General features: G+C 38.5%; 1 protein-coding gene and 1 long non-coding RNA gene across 2 annotated transcripts in view; both read left to right on the forward strand.

Annotated features, from left to right (window-relative positions):
• Positions 1–18,843, forward strand: part of INO80C (INO80 complex subunit C) — a 31,718-nt gene extending 12,875 nt beyond the window's left edge. Inside the window, exons 2-5 of the mRNA XM_086740441.1 lie at positions 7,936–8,046; positions 10,996–11,107; positions 12,806–12,873; positions 18,085–18,843. Of these exons, the coding sequence (XP_086596567.1) occupies positions 7,936–8,046; positions 10,996–11,107; positions 12,806–12,873; positions 18,085–18,216 (423 nt within the window). The 3' untranslated portion in view covers positions 18,217–18,843. The remainder of the gene's footprint in view (positions 1–7,935; positions 8,047–10,995; positions 11,108–12,805; positions 12,874–18,084) is intronic.
• LOC147601726 (uncharacterized) overlaps positions 1–20,793 on the forward strand; it is a 284,880-nt gene extending 264,087 nt beyond the window's left edge. The window contains exon 2 of the long non-coding RNA XR_015257656.1: positions 19,486–20,793. This is a non-coding gene — a long non-coding RNA (uncharacterized LOC147601726). The remainder of the gene's footprint in view (positions 1–19,485) is intronic.
• Positions 20,794–21,078: the final 285 nt, after the last annotated feature.

Below are 21,078 nucleotides of genomic sequence, written 5' to 3' on the forward strand. Positions count from 1 at the left end.
AGTTTTTAAATGGAAAAACATGTTTAGCATCTGAAATCTCTTGAGAAGAAATCAAAGCTTTTTATTGAAGCTTGTTAGTCTCTTTCTGTGTTTGAAAGTTTAATAATTTTGAAGAGAACAAAGTAAACTTGAATTTTTCCAGATTTTTTTTTCCTTAAGTGAACAGTACTAGTAAGAAGGGAGTTCTCGTGTCATGAAATTGCTAGGTCCTTTTCCTCTAGGTTTTCAAGAAATGTTTGAGAGAGAATGTAATTAAAATCTTATTCTCCCTTTGGCTGCATTTTTAATTTTGAATTCAAACCCTCACACACCATAATAGAGCTTTGCTTTAGGGTGCTTTATACCTCTATCAAAGTGACTAAAGTAATTAGTATTTTATACATTTTGGTAAGTATTTTGTCGCTGGAAGCACCAGGGCAGGTGAATGATAATGGTTTGAAGCTCAGGCAGTGATGGGACCCTAAATGAGAATGTCACCTTTTAATCAAGAGCACTTGGAGTCTATGCTATTGAAATGCCCTACAGAGAACACAGAAAAGCCATCCATCACTTTGTGACAGTCCAATCTTTTAGTGCATGAGTAAAATTTTATTCAGCCTTTCTAAGGCAGTTGGAATATAAGATGTTTTAAATCACCTCAAAACAGCAGTGTAAAATTTCAAAAGCATAATGTACAGATTGCTTTCTGGACAGCATATGTGTCTTTATGTATTATCTTTATTTATTTAGATTGCAATTGAAATATTTTCCATGTCCTGCTTCAAACACTTCCCTCCTCCCTCTTATACACCCAACAGGTGAGATTATTTATAAATTTTAGTCATATGTTTGGAGTTAATTTGCATAGTTGATTAACTCTTGATGCTCAGCGGAAATCTGAGCAAGTCAGAGGGAAAGAACTGCTGCTTTAGGAAGGGCAGATTTTGTAAGTCTCGCACAGAAAAGTAGTTTGACACGTGACTCAGAAGTCCTCTGGGGAATGCTTAGAAGAAGCTGAAGTACATTTAGTGACATGTACTTGGAATTATAAACGATTATTGTAATAATTCAACAATCTAATTCAAGCTTTGTGTTGTTATGTTTGTTTTTAACAACCCTCCCTTGGCTTTCTCCATGAGTGAATGCACCAGCAGCATCTGAGGACAATCTTGTAATTTAAACAAAACTATTTTTGTTGTTGGGCATTTGAGAGATTTACTTTTGATATCAGTGGAAGCAGAAACCTGTACCAGGAACCTTGTCTTTTAAGATGAGTTGGCAATGATGAAACCCATTGACTTAAATGGATTTACTGCCAACTTACACTGTATGCGTGACTGTCTTGCACACCCTACTCACTGCTTGAAATCAGGGATGTTGATCTGCACTGTACTTAATACCTGTTTTCAGCTGGCTACTACTCAGGGTTTTTTTGTTTAGTATATTGAGTTTTTCAGTTCCCTGTGGAACAAAATTTGCTGTGAATATGAAAGACTTGTTTTTTTCCCTTCCTGGCAGTTGAACATTTTCCAGCTGAAATCTTTTTTATCCTACCCCAAAATAAGGTTGGATCTCCTGTGAAGGAAGAACGCTCTGAGAATGCTACCATGTACCAGAGTGCTGTGAGAGAAAAGGCTGGCGAAATTGTATTGGGCTTCTTTTTAGTGAATGGAGAGGAAGAGGGAGAAAGTTTTTCCTGCTGAATCCGAGAACCAGTAAAATGCAACCAGATGGGAAAAACATGATTATACATGTTACTGAATAAGTCTTTCCAGCAAACGTCACAGATATGGAGAGAGTTAATATTTTTCAAGAGAGTGCTATTTCTTCAGTCTTACATTGTTATTGAGTCTTCAGTGAGGTTGCTTTCAGAAATGCACTATGCTAATAATGTAGGTGATGAGAAATTTTTTAGCTGTCATTTTAACTTGAGTATAAGCACATCTAATTCTGACACCTTTCTCTGTGAATTGTTCCCAGCAATGTAAAGAGCTGCATTTTTGCCTGCCAGAGTGTACATGCGCAAGTTTTAATGGTTCCTGTCATATCATGATGCAAAGTTAAATGAATTAAATATCCAGAATGTGCAAGAGCCTGTTACCAGGCTTGTTATACAGTGAGAGCTAATATATTAATCAAACAGCTTAATATATCTTCCAGTATGAGCAGTATTAGCTGGGACTCTGTTAAATAGCTGACATTCAAAGTCTACTCCCAATTTTGAAAAGTCTGCCCGTATCATCACTGCTGTCATCTACTGACATTCGTGCTCTGTTTCCACATGGGATTCTCATTCACTCACTGTAATTGGCTACTAGTGAAAATGCAGTTATTTTCCATCCATTTTATAAATTACCATTTTTTCACTGGCTGCATGCCACAGCTTTGTCAGGATGTCACAGAACTTAAACACAGCTAAAAGCTGAGCTGAGTAAGTTTCTACAAGTTGGAAATTCCTGCTTTAGAAGTAACCTACTACAGGAATAATTAGACATATGCCATTATTGCAGCTGAGTTAAAACAACTGTATCCATGAAATGAAGAATGTAATTGTAGTATTATTGTGATTATGCAAATCAGCTGCCAAAAGTAAGTAAAAATAATTTGAACTATTTATTGAACTTCTTGTGCAAAGGTTGGAGACAAGTGGGTTCCTCAGCAAGCCAAATCTGGTGCTTGGAGCAAAGTTATCACCAAGTGTGAGGGCTTGATTTAGAACCAGACTCCTCTTATTACTTATTTTTCAATAGTGACATACAACCTCCTCGTCATCACAAAGCCAGAGTATCAGAAATACTGAATGCAGAAGCAAAACAAAACCAAAAAACTACATACATAATCACCTTCATCTATAATGCTGTACTCAATACAGTGTTAAAAGTGACTGACTAATTAATGATTTGCAGAAAACAAAACAGAGGGAATCAGTGTTTACAGTATTGGTTTTGCTCTTTTCAACTAGAAACTCCCTTTCCAGTTCTTATGGAATTTATTTATGCATTTAAGTTTTGCTTTAACAATACACTGTTCAGTTTACCTTCTATTTTAAAATTCTGTTTTACGACATAAAACTGTAACATCTAGTGAAAATGGCCACTGACTATTATAGTGTACCTTCAGTGATGTGCAAATCCATTTTTTTTCTAAGCCACGACATGCATTGTGTGCAGTGATAGGACGCCAGAAACGTACACATTTACGTCTTTGACTTCTATGTTTCATATTTTGTAATATTTTTTATACTTCTTAAAGTCCTATTAGTCTAAAGTCATGGGAAAAAAAATGATAGAATATAATCCAAAAGTAAATAGGTAAGAAAGGATACTTCAGCATGTATCAGTTATTCTGTTACGCAGTTTCAATCCTTGCTGGGATGGAGTAGGGGGAAGAATGATGATTCAGACAAGCACTTTTATAATGAGCTAATTCCACCTGGTATGTAGTCCCATCACAGACACCCATCCCAAACCCCACAATGCCAATTCCACCTAGACATATCCAAAACAAAGAATTCAGCTTCCATGGTCTCCAAGTTTTGCTTGTCTCTCCCTAAATAAAACCAGACAGATGGAGCAATCTTTGGAAATCATGTGAAAACCAATACATCTGTGGTAGGGAATTTGGAACAGAATATACTGAAAAAGATGAACAGATCTACCCAAACCTAAAATTGAAACTAGTATGTGAATAGGCAGCCTCCCAATGTGTGTTTTCTCCCAGTACAGACAGCATATACAGTAGGGTCCAAACTAGGCTCATTCCTGGGGTTTGGCTTTATTCAAAAGAAACCAGTGTTAAGGTAGCAGAGCTTAGCTCAGGTCTCTTCCCCAGTCTTGGCTGCTCTTACAACAAACCTCTTAGGACTCCTGAGTGTTTGCCGCAGGTCTTCGCTCTCTCTTGAATTTTTGCTGTCTCCTAACCAAGTGAAGCCCTCAGTCAACTTCCTCACTTGGCGACTGTCACCCCATTCTGGTTCATAATGGGGAGGACAGTGTCCCGCCCAGGCGCACTGAATAGTCAATAGATGGTCTTGTGAAACCAAATGCAAAAAAAGAACCTGTCACACTGTGGTTGTGGTTAAAATTCAGCTAAAGCACATAAACACAACTTTATAGAGGGAATAAAATTGCACAAGTGGTTCTATAAGAAGTCTTTGACCCGCTGTTTACAACTTTTAAAACACGCCATTCCAGCCAAGGTTGCTCTATGCCTGGCTAAGGAGGATACTGGGAGGAAGAAGAGGAGGAGGACAGAGGGAGGTAACATGAGAAGTGATGGCAGCGTGGACTTCTGTGGAGGTTAACAGCCAGGGGAAGAGTTGATGGGAAAGGGTAAACGTAGTTTCTGATGGCTTAGCTGCAGTGTTGACTGTAGTGTTTTTATTGTTATTTGGGGTAAAATTAGCGTAAGCGTGTGCAGCTCTACTGCAGTCGTTTGCCAGTGCAGATGTACCCTGTAAATCTAAAGCCATTCCAAAGTCTTTGTTGTTATCTTCAGCAGCCTATGGAGAAAAACATAGACTGCTTAGTGACTGTTGTAGCACAAATTCCCTGGAGCCCTGGTTACATACACCACTGTTTAAAAGACACAATTTAGTTATAAAGTGCACAGTAAAAGCTGCTTCACTGTCTCTCTCCTTGAAGTGTATATTGAGCTCCCCATAAAGGATGTTTACATTACAGAATCAGTTAAAAAGAAGCTATCATAAGTTTCAGCCATGGTTACACTTTCTTTCAAGCCCTACTGCAAAGCATTTGGGATTATCCTAGGACACTGAGGGTGAGTGAGTTAGCTAAGAGACTGGCTGGCTAGAAAAAAAGTGCTGGGGTCTGGTTGTGAATCGGGCAGGAAGGGGAAGTTACCCCAGACGTGACTTCGGGTTACAGTACACATTGAGCAGTACATGTTCCCCGGTGACAGGCGCTTCCGCATTGCGCTCACGAGACCGTCATCGCTTCATAGGATTACAAAGGGAATTTGAATTCATTCCTGTTTGTTTGCCCCAACACATGACAGTGAAGAAGCAAACAAGCACATTTGGGAGAGATTTGTTCAACTACTGTTAAAAGTTTATTTTTAAAAGATTACCTTTACTGTACAGTAATTGTTCACTACAGAATCTTCTTTCGAGCTGTAAATAATGTTTTGTATTATCACTATATTATTCACTTTCAGGAAACATTGGTTTTGCAGTACAAAGGTAGATCCATATTGGTGAAAATTAATTTGGCATCTCTTCCTGCCCTTAAAAAAACTTTCAAAAGCCAAACCTGAAACATTAAATTATGTTTTTTATGCTTTAAATCCTGGAATTTTAAAACATAGGCTGGACAGATTGTAGATTGTTGAGACACTTTCAGTTTGTGGCTGAGAAGGTGCTGAGGATATCAGCTGAGACTTTTGCAGGCTGTACAGAAAGAGCATTTCAAAGCTCTGTACTTGCCAGAGTTCACTCCTTTGTGCAGTAGCACCTTATTCTGGAAGCAGTGCTTCTACTCAACTTGTTAATGTTTTTTCCAGAAAGAAAAGCACATTAGCTGAGTATCTTTCTTCCGTAGTGCTACTGCTAAAAATCAGAATTTTCATACAAGCAATGCTGCATGAGGGAACAGGCATGCCTCTACAGTGTGTCTTTATCTCAGTTCCAGCATTTAACTGGGATCATAGTACTCAGTCCTGTTTGCCTCCCAGTCTATCACAGGGCTCTGAAATCACAGTATCAATTGCATACCACTGTGGTATGCAAGCTACTTTACATCCTGCACACAAGCCTGCACCCTTTGCCTTGGACAGGAAACCACTGCTCTCAGATTGTTCGTGACAGATCCAGAAGCTCCTGCTGGTGTTATGTCTCAGAGGGACTGGAGGACGGCTTGGGTGTCCACATGGCTCAGAAGAGCAGTAGCTGCTGCTCTGGATCCTGCTGCCTCTGCCACTGTGCAAGGGATACTAGCACAAACAAAATTAACATCTGGCCTGTAACGTGAGTTATCCTGACTCTTAACAGCTCTAATACCTGAAATCCTTTAGGGGTTGGTCCGGAAAAGAAATGACGTGTAGAATTTACATTCAGGAATTGTCCTGCCGGGAACGGTTTCTTACTTTCCTTCCCAATGCGCCAGCAAGATTAGCACTGAATGCACGCAGAAGAAATGGTCGCAAATAAAAGGCGAGAACGCTTTGAATCATAACTGAGAGTGCCAATTCCTCCACTTACAGAATTTACATTGATAATGAGCAGTATCAGAGATAATCTATGAATCAAAAATAATCTTGTATCTCAAGCCTTGCCCTTCTTAAGATTTACTTTAATGTTTGCTGCTGAAATCTGAAGTGTTGGAAGCGTGCATGTGCAAGAATATAGTTTGAAACATAGCAACTCGATGTCTAAAGCCACTTTAATCAGGATTGCTAAAAATACTATTTTCTCTGCTCACTGTCACATAATGCATATGTTTCTAAACATCCATGTGCATTTCTTCTGTTTCTGTGACAGTCACTGCCTTTTAGTGTTGTCCTCCACAACGAAAGAATCAAGTTTAAGCTACAGACTTCAGTGCTGCTTCCACTGATGTTATGGCAGTATCCCCTGAACTATAAGCTTACGGTGGACTTACTGTCGTTTTGAAAATAGATCATCTCTGTTCATATATTTTAATAAGACACTAGAAACATAACTATTTTACTTGAATGCTTCTTTATACCATACTTTGAATATTTAAGACCTCTCTTTGCTATGTTAAAACGAGGCACTGTTGAGTAACTGATGTATTTCTCCAAAGTGTTCAACTTGCCTAGTTCCTAATCCTGTAATTACTTATGCATGTAGTTAAGAATACAAACACTTCCCTTGTAATCACATGGAGAAGGATATGCCTTTGCTGTATAGTCTCAGTTTCTAGAAGTACTCCCCTAATTCACTAATAATAATGATAATTTTTATTCTACTTAAAAGAGAATTGTATCAACATGGAAGGTTTTGCAGTGCAGGTTTTTGTGGGAAAACACTTTTTTGTTCTAAGTATTATCTATCTGAAGGTAATGAAACATTTTAACCACCCGTTCAGTAAATATTGATTTAGCTTTTAGCCAGGCTTTTTGTTCTTCAAGTAAAAAGAATCAAGGTAAGTAACCCTATTAATTCAACTGCCAAACTCAATGGCAAAATTCTCATTGGCTTCAGCGTGGATCAGGATTTCATGAGGAACAATTATGTATGTAGGATGGGCTAGTTCTGGTAGTGTGGAGACTTTACAGGACACTTGCAAAATAAAACCAACATAGACTCCCCCATGCAGAACTATGAGAAATTGTTTAGACTGCCACACAACTTTTTAGCTTTCCAATCACACATGCACCTCTCCAACTGCTCTTCCTGCTATATAAATAAACCGTAAAGAAAAGCCTAGAAAACACCAGCTAGTACCAATGTAGATTTTGTGAGGCTCGTATATAAAAATTATATATATAATAAAATCTTTTTTTTTCCCCTCGGTCCTCATTCAGGCATGATTGAAGCCAAATATGGAGAATAAACTGATTGATTAATCGATCATTCTTTAGAACTTTGACAAAAAACTTTTTATAAATTTTATATATTCCTGTTAATGGTCTAATACTGAACATTCTGAAACAAATCCAATGTACATTTCTGCTGTTTCTGGTTTCACATGCTCTCTTGCACTTTATAGAAACGGCTTTCATTAATACCGAAATAAACCGATGCTGTTTTTTACTCAGTAGGCTTTGGCCAATCTATTCCCCTCTTCCTCTTTATGTATAAGTTTTAAATTGCTTGGAAAATATTGTGTTTCATGCTGCCCCACTGCTGCCATGCAACATCTTTAAAGATTCAAAAGAGATAGAAAGGCAACAGGTAGGTAATACAGCAGACAGCTCTGTCTCTGGTTAAACTTGCACAAAGTAACAAGCAATAAGATTGTATTTTTTCTTCAGAGCGCAGGTGGAGAGGCCATGAATGAAAACAAATTTCTGAACATAGACTCCAGCACAGGATCAGTGGAAACAACTGTCAAGCCATTACCATTTAAAGATCCAAACTTCATTGTAAGTGTATTATTTTAACAATTTGAAATTCTCAACTCTTCAAATAAAACATTAACTAGGATTCTATTTAACCATATTGCTAATGTAAATATTAAGAATGTCAGCTTAACAGCCAAGTAAAGGGTCGGCAATTTTTAAGAAATTCGCCTCACATCCATGCCACACTATGGTTGAAAGTGCACACTATATTACAGCATGAAAATGGCATTGGTCCAGAGGCAGAACTATTACATTAAATTCTGGAACCGAGTCAGAAAAACTACTAGATTAAGGTAAGTGCAGAAGTTTTATGGTGTGGTACCTCACTAACTACTGTGGCTAGAAAGGAACAATTTATTCCACTGTGAATGTAGGAATCCCATTTCCCAGTTCCTAGCCAAGGCAGGCTGCAAAGCAATTGAACTAGAAATCAGGCAGAGAGTTATTAGCAACTGGTATTTTGCTCCTCTCCCGGTCCCTGAAACTTTTAACAGACCTGTGGTGTCTGTTTTTCCAGTAATTGCTAGACTTAGAAGTAAACGCTCTGTGCTCCCCAGAAGCCTGGCCTGCTGGCGTTCAGAGCCATGTAAACTCTGACAGCTGACGAAATACAGGCTGCTAAAACACTTTGAGGTTTAAAGTGGGGGATAAGGTGAAGGAAGACTAGAGCTAGTAATGCTGTCACTGCTGGATTTGTTTTTAATATCTTTTTATCTTGCTGTGCCAGGACCAAGTCATTGGCACACTGTACAAATGCCTTCTAGAGTAGCAAACTTCTCAGACTGCTGGTCCTAAGCCAGTACTTAGAAAGAAGGATTTTATCCTAGATTTCATCCTGTATGAATAAGATACAATATCTCACAGCATAAAACCTGAGTAATCAGGCATTGCACAGCTCACTAAGCACAGGTTTGGCAGAGGGTATAAAATTAATCTCTGACTTGCAAGTTATTCTATGCCCGCTTTGCACATGACTTCTATCATGAGAGGGACATTCAAACAACTACATACTTTGCTCACTCTAATCCTCCAGTGAGCACAGCGTCTTTGAGAAATGGGGCTTATTGGAAAAGCTCCGTTTGCCTACACCCCGAGGCATTCCATGTGGCTTCCGTATAGGATTTAAATAGCTATGAGGCCTTGTGCTGATTCTTCATTTCTTAGAGAACGTTACCATTTCCAAGGAGGCAATACTAATGTCTGCATGCTTGAAATATAATGAATGTACAAGGCCTTTGGCAACTGCTGCAGAAATAATAAGCAGTTACAATAAAAACATGAAATTGTCCTCCCCAATACAGTAACTAATTTGAGAAGAAATGTATTGAGTTTTAACTAGCTTTTTGTCAGTATGAACAGGTAGCATCAATTTGGATGACTTTTTGCATCCTTTCAGCCTAATTTGCTTTAAAAGGAAGAAAATACATCTAATAATGTCTAACTCTCATGAATGCACCCAAGTTCGAACCATTAGCTCCCTGTAGAGGATAGACTTAAAAGCAGAGAAGGAAGAAACTACGTTTTTCTAAACTTCTTGAATATAATTTGCATTCCTTGGCAAGAAGAAGACTTTCTGACAACTGTGTAGAGCGATGAATAGCTCCACCTGTCCTAACTCCAGCTTTCCCTGAACTTCACTCGTGCAGAGGTAGCTTGGTTCATTTACTCTTGGCAGTCATTGCCATTTTACTGTAGATACATGAGGTGATACTCAGCCTCATTCCTAGGAGGCATAAGTTTGTATAAACCTAATAATTGCTGTTGAGAAACCACATTACTGAAAAAAAAAAAAAAACATTCTGCAATGATGTGGGGGAAAATTCATGTAAAGATTTTGAATTATTTATGTAGTACATTATTTTCATCTCATATTCCAGCAGTCTCTATTTTACAATGATCTCTAAATTACTAAGTTGTTACTCTTAAAGCCAACATTTGCATATTCTTTCTATATGGGATATGCATTGCCAAAATCTGATATATCATCAGCTCATGAGCATCTTTTCTGAATGTATCTTACATCTACAGAAACAAGCTTTCTCATTGAATCCTTCCTTCCGTCATTCTCAGCGATTTAACAGGCTTATTTATAAACCAATCACAGCAGAAGTGTGTTTGCAGAACTTTGCTGAGTTTTGATGAGACTGATGTGGCAGGTAGTAATTATTAACAGAGATAACAACAACTTCGCAGTTGTAAGAACATTTTACTTTCTGAAGTAAAGCTGTAAATCTGTGTCTTTTGATCATTTAGAAGCAGTACAGTATGTTGTGCAGCTTCTGTCTCTAGAGGGATATAATAAATTACTCTGTAGCAATCACATTTGATAACTGAAACTGCCATTATAGTACCTGTGGCAAGCCTTCCATTAGTGTACCTTTCACAATGCAAAATTGTCTTGGCAGCCAACATTCTATTTATTACACTTTTTCTATTCTTCTGTCATCTATTCTTTGAAAGAAAAATAAAATTTCCAGAAAGTTTCTCTTAATATTCATTACATATTGCAAGATCAGTTGTGTTTTCTGCAGTCACAGATAATTTAAAGGAGCTAGAGCTGTCCCTGTAATATGCAATAAAAAGGAGAAAGAAAATTTAGCTGTGTAATCACGATTTTAGACACAACTTCATAGTAATAAGTTCTAATACAATGGGAAGCACATACAGAATCCTGTAATCTCGGGCTAAACCTAACCACATTGATTTTCTCTTTCCATGTAAAAAGCAGATTTTCATTTCCTTCAGTTAATCCTAAACATAGTAGCTTTGACACAGTTCAAAAAGCTTTGTTTTTTCTTGCAGCCAAGATTAAAGTGTACAGTATATTAGCCTGCTGATGAAATAAGTGAGGATAACAAATAGTTCATGACAAGATGAGATGTATCGGAAAGACTATGAAATAGAGGTGTCACGCTCTGAAATAGTATTCTTTATTTATTTTTTCTCTAAACACCGTGTTTTTAATTCTAGCACTCTGGCATTGGTGGAGCAGCCGCTGGCAAGAAGAACAGAACTTGGAAGAACCTAAAACAAATTCTTGCTTCTGAAAGGGCATTGCCATGGCAACTAAATGATCCTAGCTGTAAGCTGCTTAGATGCTTTGCATGTATTTATAAATAATAAAATCCACACAAATAACTTTCTTTAAAACAAACCTAAGTTATTTCATCAGTGCATGCAGTATCCTGCTTGAACAGGGGCCAGTAGTACATTTAAGACTAGTCCAATCACTCTCACCAGCCCTAAGTGAAAAGTACGGGGAAGCAAATAATTTGGAGTATTGTGACAAAATGCAAATACATTTAGGGAGAGAGTTAAATAAAGGAAATGTATTTATCCGAACCAGGTCGGAAACTCCTTATTCCCATCAGGTTTTTGGCACTTCTTCACTGCTGAGCAGCCGCCTCCTCTGCTTACAGCCCAGATGTCTTCTGATGGTTGGCTGCTGCTTGATTAGCTCTATTTGAACTATTTTCAAATAGATGCTGCTCAGCCACATGCCTGCAGTAGCTTAGACTTCAGCCCAAGCTTCCTATCCAGCTCCTTATCCTAGATTCTTGGGAGATTTAAATCCTACATCCACTGTTTAGTTCAGCACAGCTGAAACTACAATATTAGCAGTCCTAATTACAGCTCACTGGTGTACATCTACAGGAGCAGAGTTGCAGCAGTGGTCTTTATCTAGATGTACTTCAGGTCTCCTTGTAAAGCACGGTACTGTTGATCATAGCTGGAAACAGAATGTAATCCTCAGATTTTACTTAAGCAAGTAGAGGCATCTCAGAATTGAGCATATGCATATACTTTTTGTCAGACTTGGTGCTTTATCCAAAAATAGCTTGCCATTTTTTGAAGTGTTTTAGACGCAACTGTTACAGAAAAATGCAGACTACTGTGTGTTCCTGGCTATTGTAACTGACAATCTGCTGATGTTGCTGTTTCTATTACATTCTGTTTGTAACAGTAAATTTACAGGCTTTTTTTTTAAGAAGGTAGGAAAAGAAATTCAGTTGCATATTTAAAACCAGCTGTCTGTGGCATTAGTGTCTCTTGAATTATGAGATGATGAGTTAGAAATTTGATATGCATGGAGCATTTGAATTGATCATAGCATCTGAATGAGGTGCAGGGGAGATCAGGAAGGAGGAAAGAAATGAGTCAGGTACAAGATATTTTTGTAAACATGCAAAATTGGGGATTAAACATGCAAAATTGGGGATTTAACTATTTAAACATAGCAACTGTATGTTAAAAATGTTTATGAATGAGAGTTGCTATCTAAAGGGCACCAAAGAACAGCAATTCCCATAATTTAATTTAAACATTCAGACAATTTTCTAGGTCATTGACTGGGCTTAAAGTGGTACATGCTTAACGATTTAACTGATTTAAAAGATTACTTTGCTTTTCAGGATTATAGTATTTCAGAGCTGCAATCTTGAGCAAAGTTTCATGGTCTTAACATACACCATGCATTTGATAATGACTGTTCTTTGCAAATAACTGACTGCAAGGGAATTCATTAAGACTTGGAAGAAATCAACACCTTTCAAACAGCTCTCGCATTTTTCCTTTCGGGGAGGGCAGTTTTGCTTACTGAGCTCTTACTTAGAGAGGTGAGCAAAATCAGGCTGTTGTTTACAGTGGTAACAGGCTAAATGTTTTCAGAGGTAATTCTGCTTCATATTTTTTTGCCTTAGTGCTGCTAGTTAATAGAGACTTCAGAAAGCACATTGTATTGAGTAGCACATTGAATTTATTCCTTTGTTTTTTCCTCTAGATTTTAATATTGATGCTCCTCCTTCCTTTAAGCCTGCCAAGAAATATTCGGACATTTCAGGACTTCCAGTAAGTATTTCATTTTTCTCTTCAAAACTGACATCTCACTTTCCACAGTGAAATAAAGCTGGTGCATGCTTTTGTAAAAGCTTCACTTGCTGAGGTTCCTATTTAGCCTTGTCTTTAACAGTTTTCCAGTGATTTAGTACCAAACCCCAAATACTGTCACTACATCACAAAATCCTTAGGTTGTTAATACGTGTCAGGACAGATTAAATACCTTGTCCTGCTGGGTGACTCCTATCACACCACTCTCCCAGCTGTAGAGTCTGCATTGGTCCCCATCATTTCGAATTCTTCAAATTGTTAGAGTGAAAGCTGGTGGCCCACAGTCTCCATGATTTTTAACTTTGCCAAGCAAGCTTTAACCACACAGACTTTCCATGCTGAGTGTTTGCCTGAGGCTGATTTATTTCATTATAACTTTTAGAGAAAGTTTCAAAAACATGGATCAGCAATTTCAGAGATTCGTAGAATAGTTAGGGTTGGAAGGGACTTTTAAAGGCCATCTAATCCAACTCCCCTGCAAGGAGCAGGGACATCTCCAACCAGATCAGGTTGCTCAGAGCCCCGTCCAACCTGGCCTTGAATGTTTCCAGGGATGGGGCATCCACCACCTCTCTGAGCAACCTGTTCCAGTGTTCCACCACCCTCAGTGTAAAACATTTCTTCCTTATATCTAGTCTAAATCTACCCTCTTTTAGTTTAAAACTGTTACCCCTTGTCCTATCGCTACCAGCCCTGATAAAAAGTTTGTCTTCATCTTTCTTATAAGCACCCTTGAGGTACTGGAAGGCCGCTGTAAGGTCTCCCCAGAGCCTCCTCTTCTCCAGGCTGAACAACCCCAACACTCAGCCTGTCATCCAAAGAGAGGTGCTCCATCCCTCTGGTCATTTTTGTGGCCCTCCTCTGGACTCGCTCCAACATGTCCATGTCTTTCCTGTGCTGAGGACTCCAGAGCTGGGCGCAGATGAGATCAGGCAAAATTATATTGATTGGCATGTGTTAAAAAAAAAAAAAACAATGTTATTATCATTACTTTCAAACTTTCCCTCAAACAAATCAGCCTGAGACAGTCCCTTGGCATGGACTTTTGAGAATTTCAGATATTCCCATGCTTCAGAGCTGGAACATGGAGTTTGGCAAATGTATAGCCTGTGTACCACGGATGGGCTCTTTTACATAGTTTTGTTGAAGGAAAAAGAAAGAGAAAAGGAAAATCAACCAACCACATTTGACTTAGATACAGTTAGTACATGCTCTAAAAAGTCTCGGTAGTTACAATTTGTCACCTGAATTCCTCAAAGATTCTATCAGCACAAAATATGAGTAAAAGCATTGAATTCTGCTGAACAAAAAATTTGTATCTGCTACTGACACTATTCCTATGTGACATGAATAATTTTACTTAAAACAAAACAGGTGTTAGTAACAGCATATGTTTTCACTTTTCACGTTCAGCCCCCAGTGATTTATTTTGCAGAAGCCTATGCATTTATTACAATTGAAATGAATGGAAATGTTGTATTTTGGACTATAAAAAGAGTTAACTAATGCTTACACTAAATAACTACAATAATGAAAACTTTGTAATGTCAGATAGCCTTAAACAGAATTTTTGGGTCCTTCTCCAGTTTAATCTGTTTCTCATCCATAGGGCACTAGCCCACCTCGCAGGGCTGATATCATCTCAATAGAGATGCATGCAAATATACACATTTGTTATGTTGATGCAGGTTAACACAGCACCTTGCATTCTGTACACTGAATTAGGTGAAGGTCTCTGTTGGGAAAAAAAATGGATAAGCGCTTAATTAAGAACTGCGTTATAATAGATACACAGTGCAAGAGATCAAAGAATAGCTATAGCATCAACTATAATCCTACTCATCCTAACATTTGAGTTCTTGATTGGACAGCATATGTTTTCTTTAACTTTTTCATTTTTTAAGTAACACATTTAATTAAGGCACCTATAAAGTGGCATGTTTCCAGCCTGTGCCTTTGCGCATGATTTGGAAATGGAGTGAGTTGCCCAAATTGAGGCTGGTAACCCTTGGTGTTCAGGAGGGAATGGGAAAGCAACATCTCCCTTGCAATTGAACTGGCAGACAGCAAATGGCAGAGACTGCTCACAAACCCAGGGAAAATAATTCCCTGCAGCCAGGCAGACGTACCATCATAATAACAACTTGTCTTCAGACAAGGAGCAGGCATCAGTTGAATAAGGAACTTTGCACGAGTACCCCTACTTTATATAAAGATGCAGTGGATGGAGGAAGGGGGAATAGGTGTGAAATAATAATGAGTAGATTTCACCAAAATAGAAAAAAAATCCATACTGGGTCACTTAATGTTGTTCATGTGTTTCCTGTCCTCTCCCCTTAGTGTTGCTTTGCGAGTATTAGTAGCATTGACACCAAGTGTTACTAGTGTTGCCGCAACATCTCTGACCTGTGAGGGGCTTACGTGGGGCAGAAGGCATAATGGCATAAGTCACTTTCACTGCAGTGTCTCCAAAGAACCAAATAATCCTTTCCAGCACTGGCCTTGGATGCATTTCAAAACTACTCAGTAGTTGCCCCTATAGTGAAGTGATGATGCAGGCTATAGATGTGAGTGAAGACCATGTTCCTACCAGCTAAGGGTCAGTTTAGCCGTAGGAAATAAGTCTTCTTTTCAGTTCCTCAGTTTTTCTTCACCAGCTCCTCTTTTCCATCAGTGATTTATGTACTTGAACTATTCTAGCTCAAGATAAATGCTCTCCTTTCTATATGAAACCATTCAGTGCTGCTTTTGTTTCCTTTTTTTGTCTTTCCACTTTTTTTTTTGCCTTTCCACTTTTTTTTTTGCCTTAATTTTCCATCCTCTAATTGCTTCATGAGTCAAGTTTCCTATTTTACCTGGCCTGCAAGGTTTGTCCAGACTATTATAAAAATACTGTGTTAAAAAAAATCTTCTTTATTAAGATAACTGAGACAACGTGTCCTTTAAATTGCTAAGCCAGAAATGTTTCATAAGAAGTGCTAAATATATTTTCAAGATCAGTTCCTAGCAGCAAGATATGTGGGGTAATAGAATATTTTAGAAATCCAGTATAAGAAAAACATGCCTGTATTTTCTGTGTGAAATCTGAATGCATTTGTGTAATAACGTATTTTCTGTGGGAATGCTGGATTCCCCATGAGAAAAAAAAATAAAATAAATTCCTTGACATTACCCATTTACGGAAGAATTAAATGGTCTAGCTGGTACAAAAAAAAAGAGAAGTGTATTAAAACATTCTCATCGGTATACCTGCAGTTATATTAAATGCCACAATTAAATTCTACCGATCCTTTTCTCTTTCTTTGTATAAAACAAATGGAATTAAATTTACCAATGGTCTAAGCAGAACAGCCAATTTATATTTGTAAGGCAGCCTAGAATTCAAAAGCTATTATCTACTATATTGACACTGAAAAACACAACTATTATTTCCAAACTTGCAAGATGAGTATTTAGATATTTTAACATGCAAAACAAAGTAATTTATTTTAAAGCAGATTAAAAAAAAAAAAACCAAACCAAAACCTTCAAATGTTTATATTTGTCTTCCTTTTCTGAACATAGATCAGCCATGTTACTATAGAAACAGATTGAGATAATTAATTTATTGTATTTGAAGAGCATGTATCAATGGCTTTTGACTTAGTTTCTAAACATGACAGAGGTTTTCTCTGCAAAAGAAAAAACTTTACTTTTCTAATCTGTTTTAATTCTTACTGAAGTAGCAGTAAAGTTTGTTTTCAGACTGAAGTCATGGCATAAATGACTAGTTACTATACTTTAGTGTGTGCAAACAGTACAGCCTAATACGAAATACCAGAATGGTGAAGAAGTGCCATAATATTTTTAACTTAGATTGGTGCGCAACACAAATTGCAGATATTGCATGGCTAGTTTATTACAGAATTATGCACATTTGAAAAGCAGTCTACTTAGTTAACTTTTTGTTACATGAGGCCAGATTTAAAGTGTGAAATAAAAATAAATTTATACGTGCTGTAACCATGAAGTTACCACCAGGGATAAATTTACTCCTGATGTCCTAACTTTGCAATTTGTTTGAAAATGAATTGATAATTTGACTGTTAGCTGACTACATTTAATTAACCTTGTGGCATTTCTTTGTAAAGAAACACGCCACAAATAACAATTTTCTGCTAAGTCTCATCAGGCCAGGCAGTTAACTGGATTGTTACCATGGTCAACAGATGTTTCCAACATTAAAATGGTAGAGGGCTCTGCACTTCAACAGTATGGATGGGGGCAATGCTCCAAATCTTCCTGGCCTTTTTTAGTAGCAATGTCTTAAAGGATCTCAATTGCCTGTGCCTTGCAGCCTGCCACCACCTCTTGTTAAAGAAAGGTACGGAAGACACTTTCAGAGCCTTGGCAGGCACTTGGTAACCCAGTGCTGACCGGGTGGTGATTGTCCTGGAGGCTGAAGGTGGAGAGGTGGTACCCTGTGCTGCCCCGCCAGCTCATCCAAGCTCAAGGTTTCTGTAGCAACAGGGGAGAGGATGGAAGGAAAGTGGCATTGCTCCCAGGCACCCAGGGTCCAAATATAGCAGAGGAGACACGCGTAGCCCAGGGTTAGCTGGCCAGGCTGCTATCCTGAAAGCAGGCGTCTGTAGCAAAGCACAAGGCTGAGTTCAAATTTCTTATCAGTTCAGTCACAGAACCATAAGCTGAGACTCCCTTGCTTTAACAACCACTTTAAAGTAAATTAAAAGCTGAGTTGTATGCAGGAAGAGAAAAATCAGTCCAAAGCTATCAGGGCACCCATAATTCAGCCTCTTTGTGGGTAATTTATTGGCAGCAGCCCGACTCTTTGGAGAGCTGCCTTGAGAGAAACTGCACAAAGCACGGAGTTGCTAGGGTGAGTTTAGAGAGTTGAGGAATTTCTTTTGCGCTGTGTTGTGTATGAAACTATTTCAGCTCTCCGTTATGTTTAATGCATTTCTAATGGGATTTTATAGGGGTCTGTTAACTTCTCATAAGTTCTGACACAAGGAGAAAGAAAAAAGTACAAACTTCTGGTCACATGGTAGTACAGTAGTGCTGTTACTGGGAAAAGAAACTCACTATTTTGTGGTCTTGTCATTAGATGCTTTTTTTACTATTCTGTTTCGAGATTTTATTTGACTAGTGTCCCTGCCATTGTTTCTTTTTCAGGCAAGTTACACAGATCCCCAGAGCAAGCTGAGATTTAGTACTATTGAAGAATTTGCCTATATTCGGATGCTCCCTTCAGATGTGGTCACAGGATACCTGGCTCTAAGGAAAGCAACAAGTATTGTTTCCTGAAGAGACCAAATGTTGTTGTGTATCTCTTGAGAACAGTGCTAATTCTGAGAGTCATGATGGAAACTGACTGCAGAACTGAGGTTCCTTAAAACTATCCATGGATATTTACATCTGGAAGTAGTTGATGATACATGGATTTGAACAACATATGGATTTAATTTTGATAAATGCTGATATTTGTTAGCGTGCCAATTTGTAAGCAATTTGGTTTGGTGAACAGAGTAACTTAGACAGATCTGCACCATAATGTCTGAGTTATAGTAATTTCTGTAGAGACAAGATTTCATCCCCACCCTATATATTTTATGTACTGCTCTGGCTCAGGAGGAAGAGTCATTTGGGTTAAGGAAAACATAGCAAGATATCCTAGCTTCTAAACCTGCTTTGCAGATGCGCTTGCCACTTGGCTTTGAAGAAGTTTGTCCCATCTGTAAAATGAAGTTAAAATACCTAGCAAGTGCTGCTGTTGCGATGACTGTTTATGGTACCAAGCACTGTGGAAATGAATAGCTTCACACAAATATTTGCATTGAAAAACTGTCAGCATAAATAAAGTGGACTCACACTTGTTTTTAAAATGTCGTAATGAATAAGCATAATGAGATCAAATTACCAGGTAACTCTTAATTGTGACGCTTCATAGTTTTTGAGTGCTTCATTTCAAAACCAGCCTATTCTACTTTTGCTAGCTAATACAATGTTAGTACTAATTTCTCAAACTTTTTAAAAATGATGCTAAAAATAGCAGGAATTCCACTGGTCAGTGAGATTCTGGTCTTCAGCAAGGTGAGACCTCCTAGGTGAGGACACTGACCTTTGCACCATGAGGTACCAGAAGAGTAAAGGATAGCAACTGAGCATTGCCACCCTTTAGAAGGAATCTGAAGGAGGGGGACTGACAAGTACATGCCAGCATCAGAATGACCGTGATCAGGCTGAGGGAATTGGGGCTGTTCAGCCTGGAGAAGAGAAGGCTCCAGGGAGCCCTCATAGCAACCTTCCAGTAGCTAAAGGGAGCTTATAAGAAAGATGAGGAGGAACCCTTTAGCAGGGCCTGTTGTGTTAGGACAAGGGGTGTTGGTTTTAAAATAGAGGGAGGCAGATTCAGACTGGATAAAAGGAAAAAAGTTGTTACAATGAGGGTGGTGAAACACTGGAACAGGTTGCCCAGAGAGGTGGTGGATGCCCCATCCCTGGAAACGTTCAAGGCCAGATTGGACGGAGCTCTGAGCAACCTGATCTGGTTGGAGATGTCCCTGCTCCTTGCAGGGGGGGTTGGACTAGATGACCTTTAAAGGTCCCTTCCAACCTAAACTATTCTATGATTCTATGATTTTCTGCAACTAAGTCAGGGGCAAGGGGGCAGAGGGTTTTATGCCCATTCTTTCTTTTTGACCTCTTTCTTACAATGAGCTGCTGATTTGTTGTCTTCCCACTTCTACATCTTTGTCCCATCCTTAGATCCTTGTCAAGTTTTAGTATGGACTCCAGATTCAGGCTCAGCCATTCCTAACCTCCAACCACACAGCCTTCATGCTCATACTCCACCAACAGCCCCAGTGGGTGTTAGCCAGAAAGGCGGCTAGGCGAGTTACCACTGGCTGTGGGAATGCTCTCTTCCCATGTGCAGAACTGCTAAGTGGAAGACTTGTCCCATAGTTTGTTAGTCCTAGACTGCCCAGGTCACTAAGGAGGTGAGACACTGATCACGGGACAGCAGTCCTGTCTCACCCAAGTTCCATCATGGACATCAGGATCTTGTGCAGGGCACTTCTACTCTCTGACTGCCCAAGATGCATGCAATGGTGACTTGTTAGTGTCTAAGCTGCACCTTGAATGCACATTTCTATAGACATGATAATTATTAGAACAGATTTTTTATATATATATATAATTGAAAGAATAAATATGCCAAGTGTTAGTAATGCTAGTTTAATTTCAACTCCAAAACAGGAAAAACAATAATGGGACACATTGTTTAATGAAAGTCTGTGGGACTCAGTCCTCAGTTTTTGTGATCTAATATTTACAAAACCAAAGTAATTTTGAAAGTCTTTGACATGCTTACAATAGATCCTTCAAAGGCCTGGATACCAGATAATGCTACAACTGTACCACAGAACAAAAAAGAATAAGACAGGATATCTCTCTTCATGCCAGTAGGCATCCAAGCCACATTCTCTTTGCATCCGAGTTTTAGAATGGATGTTTTTAACTTACTTTATGTACTGAAGATGTGTTTATAAGATAAGCTTAACATTGATATGAAAAGAAAACACATAGAAATGCTGTAAGATCATTTATGCTTTAAATAAGCAGACAGCAGCTCAGAAAATCATATTTCACCAGCTTGTTCTCTCCCACAAATATTTTTAGCATTCTTTGGGAATGACTGTTTAGGAACCCAGGCTCCCTCATCATCAGAAGTGCTCCACGCACTCCTGCGCTGTATATTAAGATGTTTTTCTCAGCTAATTTCTACCGTGTCATGTTTATGCATTCAATTTTCAAAACCTAAGTGTCTGACTGAATAAATTGTATCGGAAAAGTAAATACAGCTTAGATTTGGCATAAACATTAGTGACTGCTCTTAGTACTTTCTATCCACATGATGGCTGCTAGATTGCCTTTTATTTCCTTGTTTCTTCCTTTGTTAGCTACTGGCCTTTTGTTGGTAGTACCTCACTTTTAGTCATTAGGCTGTGCAGTAGTCAAGCCAAGAGCAATGAGTCAGCCACCAGCACCGTTCAGCTTTACATTGATCAACAAAAATTTACTATGTGAAACAAGCAAAATAGATTTGTTTTAGCAGGAAGCTGAGGACAGAAAAGATCTAGCGGCCAACATGCACGACATCATTCA

This window comes from Chlamydotis macqueenii, chromosome 2, assembly GCF_036417535.1.
Source record: "Chlamydotis macqueenii isolate bChlMac1 chromosome 2, bChlMac1.mat, whole genome shotgun sequence".
NCBI classification, from domain to species: domain Eukaryota; kingdom Metazoa; phylum Chordata; class Aves; order Otidiformes; family Otididae; genus Chlamydotis; species Chlamydotis macqueenii.